At 43.0% G+C, this 11,247-nt stretch overlaps 1 protein-coding gene across 5 annotated transcripts in view; it reads left to right on the forward strand.

Annotated features, from left to right (window-relative positions):
• LOC147218964 (uncharacterized) overlaps nt 1-11,247 on the forward strand; it is a 29,473-nt gene that overhangs the window by 6,003 nt on the left and 12,223 nt on the right. Inside the window, exons 1-2 of one of the 5 annotated variants that reach the window (XM_086171933.1) lie at nt 973-1,211; nt 3,443-3,532. In XM_086171933.1, coding sequence (XP_086028059.1) covers nt 1,174-1,211; nt 3,443-3,532 — 128 coding nt within the window. In that variant the 5' untranslated portion in view covers nt 973-1,173. Of the gene's footprint in view, nt 1-972; nt 1,212-1,837; nt 1,958-2,290; nt 2,477-3,442; nt 3,533-11,247 lie in introns of those variants that run through there. The other 4 variants (XR_015108667.1, XM_086171932.1, XR_015108669.1 and 1 more) reach the window with 4 other exon arrangements.

Here is an 11,247-nt window from a genome sequence, read left to right on the forward strand (position 1 = left end):
CAAGGTCACTGCAGGAGGCACAAGTAACATTTTTAGTGTAACGCCTCATCGCGACTGCAGCGACCATGATGGTGAATGTAGGTCAACTCATTCTGTGGATCCTCACAGCAAGAAGAACCTGAAAACACAACAGGATACTTCTAAATACATCCATGATCTTAGAAAATTCATTATTACTATATGAAATCATTTCTCCCGCCACCAGACTCGGACATCTCCAACTCTGAATATTGTATTAATAGTTTCTGCCTCCAATTAAACCTTGGGATCCCCGTTTGGAATTAAAACAAAGTTCAAAAGTTCACATCGTTTGCTAAATTCGATGTATTTAATTTGTGGAGGAATTAAGCTTATTGATCATCTCTGGCTCCTGACAGGCCGGAGAGCGCGTCATGGTGCATGTTCTCTTCAACCAACACTGGCTCTTTGGCCTTGTTTTTCACAGAGCGCTGTACTTGGACTACTTTGTCGCTCCGTATTTTGAAACGGCGCGGAGAAAGTTACACGCAAAGGACTGAAATGGGGAAAGAGCACGAGCGAGTCGCACGCGAACCCACGCTTTAATTACAAGCTTTAATTGGAATTTCAGGGATTCGCCAGAGCCCTACCGACATTAGTCATACACTTAAGTTCGAGAAGAAGCCGCACCAAGTTTACCGCTAGTGTACTACATTTGGATCACCAAACCACTTCAGTTGCAGAGTTGCATTTTTAGTAAAAAAATGCAAAAAAAAAAAAAAACAACAAACAAGTCGACAGATGAGGACGATCCAAATAGACTGGAGGGAACAAAACATCTGGAACTGCAAGAGAAATTGACACATCACACCCTAATGTTCATCTTGATTCATATAATCAGGTTTATGGCTTCAGCAGATTCCCGCCTCTCTCTCTCTCTCTCTCTCTCCCTTTCTTTCTCTCTCTCTCTCCACCGCCGAGGCGGAGTTTGTGCATCCGCTCACCATGTGCACTCAGTCGCAGCTCGCCCGGGAGAGGGAGAGGACACAGGGATGGTCCTCTTGCAGGCGACAGGACATCTTCGTCGCTAAAAGATAGTGGGGGTTGAAAAAAAAAATAGAAAAGATAGAGAGGTAGAGAAAGGAAACCAACGTGCCGTTACTGTGCACGGGAGACGATCAGACTAAATCCGAACAGATTTAAAGTGGGACTGGGATGCGTGGAGGAAATGAGTGGAGGTGTGAGCCTGATGTGTAAGTAAAGTGAGATACCCCCTGCTTTCTGTCAATTAAGGATTGTTGTGTATTTCATGTGTTATTACAGGTTTATATTGCCGAAAACGTTCTCATGCTGCTAATTATTCCTAACGCAACTTTTTTTTTTTAACAATGTTCAGTGTTGGCAATTGTCTACTGTGGCCCTCCACGATAAATCCACATTTACTTGTTTTTTTGTTTTTTGTTTTTCCTTAATGTGGTCAGTGGACGAACACTGCGCGTCCACGCCCCCGTGTTCATGTGATGCTCATCGCTCACTCTTTTTTTTTTTTTTTTTTTTTGCATTTTGGTGCCAATCAAGTGTGTGTGTGTGTGTGTGTGTGTCCTCTCTATCGGAGGAGGAGGCGGAGGAGGAGAGGCGGCCCCTTTAAGAGATGATGGGTTAGTTTGTGTCTTTGGTTATCTAGCTGTATGAGTTTTAATTTCATAAAGCTAGAGAACCGAAAGTACGAACTGACGCCGAGCACTTCGAAACCCGCGGTTGGGAGGGGGCTCCTCTCTCAGCGTGGCGCGGATCGCCGGCGTGGATGTGGATGCTTGATGATGTCGGGAGTGGAGCGGGCAGAGGATGCTGAGGGGAAACAGGCGGGAGAAGCCCGGGATCCGATGAGGAGCGTCGGATCCAGAACATCTGGACGCGGCGCGGTTTCACGTCGGATCCACGTTTGGCACGATCCGTGGAGCCACCTGCGCGCCACCGAGGGCGTGAATTTGGCATCACGGTGATGCCGTACGGGCCGCTTGGGGGGGAATGGAGGGAAGGGGGAGATCAAACCACCCGCTGCTCTTTAACACACAAAAGAAACACGCGTGTGCGGGAAAGGAAAAGACAGAAAGAAAAAAAAAATCTGGCTTGCAGCTTATTTGTGTGTGGGTGTTAAAACAGTAGCTATCTTGGGAGGGAGAGACAGAAATAGTTAAAGGATCCATGTGATTGGTCCATCCGCGACTCACGTGATGTTGTTGGCAGCAGCAGCAGCAGCAGCAGCATCTTTCCAATATCTCACATGTTGGCGATGGCCATGTTTGCAGGCCTCCAAGTTGGTCAATTCTTAATTCTAAGGGTGGTCATTACAGCCTGCAGAGCTGCAGTGGGAGAGCAGACTCCCTGACTCCTACTGATGCTCCGAGTATATTTCCTTTATAGGTGTGCAGGCTTAGTGATGTCCCCTGGCTGTAATTAACTCGACATAAGCGGTATGATGTATAATTGGACGGACATGGGCAGGACTTGGTGCAAGGTAATGTCTCAGTGAGGTCAGAGAATGCGAGCCCGCGGGCACAACCCGGGCCCCGAGCGGCCAGGAGGCGATCCCCCGGTGCAAGGTTCACGTAGGATGCTCAGATTGCCTTCGCCACCACCGGCGGGGCACGATGCATCCCATACATGTGACATATTGGATGATTTAAACGCAGCCCATCTCCAGCCCGTTTCCCAACACGCTCTCGTCGCCCAAACTGAATCCTGTTAGACGTGGCAGATATGTTGAAATTCGTATTCGGCTGGGTGGATTATATTCACGTTTGCCTGCGAGATAAGAACAAAATAGGACAACGGCGCCGAGTTTGATCTATTATTAGAGCGGAATCAGCAAGCCTGAGAGATGACTGAATATCCCTGAAGTCCCAGCATGCTCTATTTAGACCATGACTGACAATATTTGATGTGCGCTGTTAAACAAGGGCCTCGGATGGTGTGTACTTGTGCGTGCGTTGTGTGTTGACATCTGCATATGAACAGTGTGAGTCAGTATGATCAGACTTGCGTGTCTCGGATTGACGCAATGAAAATTAGATTAACAATGCGAGGTTATTATGTAACCTCGATCTTTCTGTTCAGTGCCGTGGATCTCTTGGTATTTGTGAAGAATTTATACATTCTGTTTGTTTCGTACATAGCATATCTCTCGAGCTATCTTGCACTTAAGTATCTTAGCAACTGGAATGCGCCCCAGGTGAAGCGTGCTTACCGTGAAATAGTTCCTAAATAACACCACTTTTTCATGATGATACTATTTTTTTGTTTTCTCAAATACATTTATCAAGCATATTATGTGCAGCAGGCCTTGCAGAGAAAATAAACGGGACCGGTAAAAGCATGAAACATATTCCCCCACCCCTCTACGTGTTCATTATTTATTTATCCCTAATTAGAAATTAGAGTTTGAATTCACATAAATGATTTCTTTCCTTTTTTTTCTTAAAAGGGGAATGCCAGCGACATCACTGCCGATGTGTGCATCAGCACAAAGCCAAACAGCCACCGGAGAGGATGAGCAGCTCTACATACCCCGTAGGTAACTATGTAAAATAATCACACATGTGCACAGACATGATTTGCCTGTCATTGGGACTTAGCAGCCCCCGCGATGCTCCCAAGTGCACACACCAGCGATTTGCTCGGTGTACATCTGATATTTTTCAATGCAGCAATAATTTATCCTTCAAAATGATAGATCTTTCAAATATTCCTGATAGTTTTTGCTTAGAGTTTACTAAGTAAGTCTAGATGTGTAGAGAAGGATGAATCCCAAATATTTGGAGCACTGAGGATTGCAGCTGTGTGTGTATGAAAAGAGTATGTGCTGCCGTTTTTTTTGTTTTTTTTTTTGCAATAATTTCTAAATAATTGTGGACGCGTCTTGGGGTGTAGTAATATATCAGTCATAATTGAAAGATACATTGCATGATCAATAATTAATTGATTATAAAACTGATGTATAATGCTATGACTGGTTTTATTTTGAAATCCAGATTGTAATATCTGTCACTTTTTTGAATGAGAAAAAAAAGGAAATGGAACATATTTTTTCACTTCCATTTTGAGTAACAAACTGATGAAATACATTTTTTATTTGTAGATACGAATGCATATGATGGAGTTTAATTGTATTTTATTTTTTAATCCCGTATCAACGGCAGGCACCTGAGTTCAATCAAACTGAAATTGTTTTATGGCACTCATTTAGATATGTGTGTCTTCTGTATCATTATTCACATGAACAATACAATTCTATATCATGACCAAAACGGATTTGCAACCCCAGCATCCCATAAAAATAGTTTATCATCAATAGGCTGTATCCAACGGCAACACATAGTAAACAGTGAGGACCTCTGTGCTGAATTCCATCATTTGTTTCTCCTTTGAAGTATTAATGTTTTTTACAGTGTACATCATCCACCGTTCTCCCCACACACACAAACACACACACACACACACATAACACGCAGGCAAATGCATGCACACGTGCACACACACACATGCACGTATGCACACACACACACACACACCTCTTTCATTCTCATGCAGTCAGCGTTTTATCCCTTCAAACACTATGATCCTATTTGTCAGGTAGAGTGTGTGGTAGGTGCAGGGGAGGTGGCCGTGTAATCTTTGCTGCGGTTCTTTATCCCGTTAGCAGAGCGCAGGCGTCGGACTCACCCAAGGTTTGGACCTGCTCATGTGGAAAGAGTGTTTGGGTGGCTCTGTCCTTCTCGGCCCTAATGCTTTGACATGCCAACCTCCCCTTGTCCAAAGTCTCCTGATTATTAAGCGGTGTGTTGATTTACATAAAGGTATAGCACATGCATAATTCAGCTTTCAGTCAAAACACTTCAATGTGCCTCAAATCTCAAGGGAAGCTCCGACGTAAGATGTGCACAAACATTTGTTTTGGGTTTCTCCTTAACAATGAATTTTAAATTCTCGCTTCCTATGCTTATAGGGGACTAAAAAAACGTGATGCTATTTCAAGATAAGATAGACACAAAAACATTTTCAGCTTTAAGTGGATTCTCCTCAATTTCCCCTTAAATATTTCAGCATTAGGAATTGAAGACTAAGTACATATTGTTAGCAAGGTCAAATCTTCATGGTTCCACAACCTTGAGGCTCAATAGAAAGCTCAGTTATTCAAATTTAGTATAGAGTTCTTTGAGTTTGGGCCGATTTTCCCAAGCTTCATATTAGCATATGCAAGGACCGGACTGAGCTGCTGTTTTCTAAAGTGGATGTAAATTATAACCACAGTATTATACAGGCTGATAGGAGATAAATCTCTGCAGTAATGCATTGCAGCAAATGAGGGGGGGCGGGGGGTTGTATGTGCGCGCATGTGTGTGTGTGTGTGTGTGTGTGTGTGTGTGTGTGTGAGTGTGTGAGAAGTACTGTACAATAGCCAGTGGCAGATGGAATACAGACTAGCAAAGCACTTGCTAATGGTCATGCTAAACTCTCTTTTCACTCGCCTTTTTTTGTTCCTCATTTTTTGAAAAAGGGCTCCTTTAAAACCTCCGAGCAGCAAACGCATCAAAATAGAAAATTTCAGACCCAGTTTCTGAGATGGTTTAGCAAGTGTGCACACAGCGTTTTAAAACTAATATTAACACAGAGAGATTACTAAGTCGAAATTTGCACTTGTGCGGTCCAAAAGGCTGAGGGGCTTCAGGCCTTGCGAGCCGAGTGGAGATCTCTTTGGAATCTTTATGCAAACGAGGGATTGAATAATGAGATGTATTTATGAAGGGCTGGGAAGGGGGTCCTGCTTTTGAAAGCCAGTAGGCCGGAGATTGAATGGGACGGGGAGGGGGGAGTCAGTCAGACAAGGGTACAGGGGTGCGAGGGGGATACAGGGGCCCCCAGCAGCCCAGGCCTTGGCTGAGGCAGCTGTGAAAAGGGGTTCCGTCTTTTTCCCACGCCCAGCAAGACGCGAAACACTGCCGCAACTCGCCAGGGTCAAGTCCCATCACTAATATATACACACATACATACACACTAATGCACTCACACACGCATGGGGGAGAAATGTGTGTGTAAAAGTTGTGCAAATTAACAAGCTGTCTGGGAAGCTCTGTGACATGGGGACACCTGCTATTCTCCCAGAATCCCTTGCACTCGCATCAGGGGCCACTGGGCTTGATAGGAAAACAATTAGGTCATAACTTCAACTTGAACTTAAATTCTTCAATGGACTAATCAGAGATACATTGTATTTATTTCTTTTACTTTTAAATAGACCTCTGTTGTGGTCTGTTATACTCACATTTGCAATCATATTATTTATTGTTCTATTGGTATCTAGTCATTTTTTTGTGATTCCCAATCAGTTCCCTCACTCGGTCTCTGAAGTTCAACTTGGCCTTGTTTCCTTCTCCGAGACCCAAGTGCCAATTTGGCATTGTCTGTATGCACATGCTCAAACATGGAGACTGACACACACATACACACACATACACACGCACATACACACACACACACACACACACACACACAAATACTCAAATAGCGCTTCAGATACAAGGATAAGAAAAAAAAATTAAATTAAAATGGGGGAACGTTGGAGGGAAATCTTGCAAGTACAATGTGACTTTCTGTCTTTCTCTAAGTGTATAGTTTGAGAAGTTGAAATACATTTTAGAGGGAGAATACTTGTACTCATTTCCTTCAGTCACTCCACACAAATAATTAGCTTGCAGAAAAACACAGTAGGCCAAAACATCACACAGTTGTTAAGTGTCTTATCTGCGAGCCAGGTGTTCAACCGGATTTCAGCATTTCATATTTTTCGGCGGATTTGCTCTCTTCTTGTTTATTTACTCTCTCACTTGTGTTTAAGAGCGCGCCAGGCTTCTCGAGAAGGCTTTTAGAGATGTCGTCCATGTCAGCTGCTGCTCTTTTACCGCCTTCTCCGTGAAGCTGGTGTCACACCCAAGCCTTCCCTCTATCTCTCTCCAGATACTCGCAAACCAATCAAAATGGTGCAGCACTCAGTTCCCTCCCCGCTTTCCGCCATCAGAGCTGCACCAGAGCTACACCGAGCGGAGTCACAGTAATTTAGTTCCCCCTGCCTACTTAAGCTCCCTGTTTTAATTCCACACTACGAACGACTACTATCTCATTGTGCATATTAGCAGGCATCGTGTCTTCGCTTTCTCCGCTTCAGTATCTCTCCTTTCTCCTGCCTGTTCCTCCTTCTCTCTGTCTATCTCCCCTCCTCGTTATCATCTTCCCTCCCATTCAGATGAGTTTCAAATAGAGAGGGGGACCCTTCTAATTAGCTCTGTAAAGATGCTTTGTCGTGTCAGTGCGGCCACCAGTGTATGCATTGAGAGGGGTTGTGTGACAGCTAGTGTTAGCATTGAGAAAGTGTGTATGGGCTCTTAATGAGGTTTGTTAGCTGAGTGTGTATCCTGCTGTTTGAATACACCCTCAGCAGCCTTTGAAGGAGCGGAGATGAAGAGAGTGTGGATGAGACAGGAGTCTTTCAGCGTGGTAGGTTGCAGAATGCAGATTATGCATCGCGCTCAGTGTGGCTTACATTTGTACAGCGCATGAGAGGAGCATCGTGCTTTACTTGGGGTTTTGTTTGCGAACACTATGGGAAATGCACAGGGGTCATCGCGCTCCTCAGATACAGGGTGGATTTGCTTCGCCTCGGGAATTTGTACAGACTGATAAACTCTGTGGTTTTATTCTAAACATCAAGAGCAGGCAGTCGAGCAAAGGGAGGAAAATAAGGTTTTTCATGCGAATATTAGTTCAGGTTGAAAATAGGTGATCATAGCTCCGAGACTTGGCAAACAGTTTCTTGATGAGTGGGAGACTGATTCGCTTCAGCATTTGTGGTAGGATGTTGGACTCGGTGAGCTGTAGAGAGACAATAAAAAGATTGCAATATTTGGAGGCCAGGTTTATTCAATTGCTTAAAATCTGTCACAGCCTCACTGACAGTACCTTTTCCAATGTACGATCACGGTTATTTGAAAGTTAACTTTCAGTTAACTGCACTTTTGCTAATATTTACACAATGTATTGTTTTTTCATGTTTTAAGTATCTATGTATTCTATTATTTGTCCTACCGCAAGGTAATTTCTTGCATAAATTTGGTTATTATATCGCTTATTATCAAGTAACCTATTGGTTTTTCAAATGACTTCTTGCTATTTTAATTCTTAGATAATTTCTGTCCCATTTTCAGTTCATTTCAGTCTTTTCTCTTTGCGAAATTTCTTGCCCCCTTTCCTGTTGATGTTGAATAAGGTGTTCAAAGTATGGCTATGTGCCATTTCACCCATAGAATTCTCCTATGATTTTGAAATCAATGAAATTAATTGATTAAATCTGAAAGCGAGAGGGATTAAAGAAGCTATATTATGCATCACGTAAACTGCCTACCCCTAGTGATATTACACTTCGAGGCAAAATAAAAGGCATGACAACATGCTGAATTACAAATCGAGAGGCCTGTCGGAAATTGTTACTATGCAGTTTATTCTTCCATTAAAATCCACAGAACGAGGTGATTTACACCATCTATATATCCGTTTGACGGTTAAAGTGATATTTCGAAAAACTGGAAATCATGTATAGACAGCGTTAGAGGAAAAAAAAAGATTTAAAGAGTTGATGAAATGCACAGGTGAGGTCTTGATGGAGGTGGAGGAGATTTGGGGTGATTTGAGATGACTGGAACCAGATGAGAGCTGGAGATGGAGTGTTTTTGGGGAGAGGAAAAAAATCAGTTAGGAAATGAGGGATTGTACGGAGGCATCCTGCTGGGGCTGCCTGCTGCCTCAGAGATTGTAAACTGTCACTCAGGATGCAGACAGACAAGCAGGACAGACATCATTTGCCCACATTAACCTCTACTGCTGAAACTGGCGGGCACACCAGCCTCCTCTCATTGCATCTTCTTCTTCTATCTTTCACTCCATTTCCTGGAGATTCTCTCCTTGTCCATGCACATCCATGTTTATGAACTCATTAATCTATTTTCCCTGTCTTTCTCCTCATGCATCTTCTCCGCTATTATCACTCTGTCTCTCCACGTCTCTTTTTCTGTTGATTAAATGAGTCAGCTTGCGGCAAACTCTCGCCTCTCATTGAGCAGTGGTTCATTGCCTCTCCGTAGGAGGTAGCCAGCGCTTGGGCTTTCTCCTGTTTTACCAGTTTACCAGTGTAATCCGTTACACCAGTACAATGAGCTCTCACTCAAGCCACGGGATTCTATTAGGCTCCTTGAGAGACACGGGATCTCCATAAATATTTTTCACCACCACCTACACTGTCTTGTAGTCAGACCTCGAGCACTGATCGCCTCCCGTACACAGTTCCAGCAGATCCAGCTTTTGTTTTGCCATAGAAGATTTTACCTGTCTGGGAGAGGAAAGTGGAATAAAAGCGTACACGCTTACATTACCAATGGCTTGTTAACGCTGTCAGCCTCACTTCCGAAAGCCGCTCACAAACAGTACCTTTTCAACCGCAGAGTGCATATAACAAGCAACCGTGAACAAGCAAATGCTTGTTATATGTCTTTGGAGGAATGCTAAAGATGTTTTAAAAATGCTGAAGTCATTGGAGGATGTGATTCCCTCTCTCTGCTACAAAACGGGATGCCATTCAAGTCTTCACATAAAAACCCCTCCCCACCCCTTCCTCTGTCATTTCACGCACCCCCTGTACATATAAATGATTGGGCTGCTTCTGCATTGCCAAAGATAATTTGCATCAGAGGAATAAAGACGAAAATTCGTTGCGGTATTTCAGTGGAATGGTAGCTTCTCTTCAGCAGGGAAGTCTGGAAAACAGCTTTTTGTTAGGTGTTGGAAATTTTTCCTCCTTGTTTCCCCTTACTGTTTTGTCCCTGTCCAGCATAGAGGGTGTTTTCCGGTCTTTCTAGAATAAGTTATTATAACCAGTAGAAACCGTTTCTGCGCGCCTCTGTTAATATTTATCCATTTAGATCATGTGATATCAGACGCATGCATTCCTCCTTTCTGGAGGATGCAATTGGACAACATGGAGTTAATGCGTGGTGCCCCAAGTGCCAAAATACTAAATCAAAGTAATGCAACAGCAATGTTTCTCTCTGGAGATCAAGGCTTAGAAGAAGAATACACAAACTTTGCTGAAAGAAATTTTTACAAGGAACTAGTTTCTCTCAAACAGTTACTGCATGAAACTGCCGACAGTTTCCTCATCTTACAAGCGTTTGCTTTCGCAATGTTTGTGATATCAGAAATCATTCTCAAAGAACCCTCCCCTCGCAATCAGCATGTCATTGGGCTCAGAGAAAACACATTTAGCACTCAGTGTGAGAGCAGCCGCTCAGCGTCAAACTTTACACGTATGTCGTTCTGAAAAAACGATGAAATTGAACTGTAACGTGAAGAAAAATAGATGTTCTGTACATGCGGTTTCTGCAGGAATTGGCTCTGTGTTATGATGATAGAGAATACTATTAGTCAAGATTATTTAGTAAAAAAAATAACGTGTTGTTTAGCAAAGCAAGTACTTTGCTTCATCTTAATTCATCTACAATTCAAAGAGTTACATTTTTGCCATTGACTCCATTCATATTCAATATGTTCTTTGTCCATCTGTGGATTTTTTTGGGAGAAGGCATTGGGTTTATTAGAAATTTTACAATGCCCTCATCGGTAAATATTCAAAAAAGCATTCAAGTCTGTGAAACAAGGGACACAAAACAAACTACTGCCTTTTTACGTATTATACATCTTGGTTGGTTTACTGTCATTATTTGCTCTGTCTTCACTAATAACCACGGCAGTGCCTGATAGGAAGAGCTAGTGTTATTAACCATGCTTAAAAAAAACACCCTTTTTCATAATTTTGGACAGTTGCCGTTTGTGTCATTGCCATTTGATTTTGTGTCTCTTGGATAAGTTTGTTTTTTCACTCTCTTGTTTTAAACACCCAATATGACTTTATGCCGATAAATGTCTAATTCAATAATTACTTGAAGCAGACATATCTCTACCAAGCATTCTTTCTGCTTTGTAATTATTTGATGCCGCTTGATTTCTTCGGAACATTTGCCAACATCTTTCAGTATTCAGTCTCAAGTCCAAAGCCATGGGTCATGGAGCTGCTCAGCTCCTCTCCCTCCCCATGCAAGCAAATTCTTCTTCCCCCGTTCATCTTTCACCTCCTGCCTTTCCCTCTTCTAGCCCGACACCCCCCCCGCCCCCCTTGTCTTGATAATG

The sequence above is a fragment of the Fistularia commersonii genome, chromosome 25 (assembly GCF_037954325.1).
Source record: "Fistularia commersonii isolate RoL2024-O1a breed Wild chromosome 25, RoL_Fcom_v1.0, whole genome shotgun sequence".
Taxonomy (NCBI): Eukaryota; Metazoa; Chordata; class Actinopteri; order Syngnathiformes; family Fistulariidae; genus Fistularia; species Fistularia commersonii.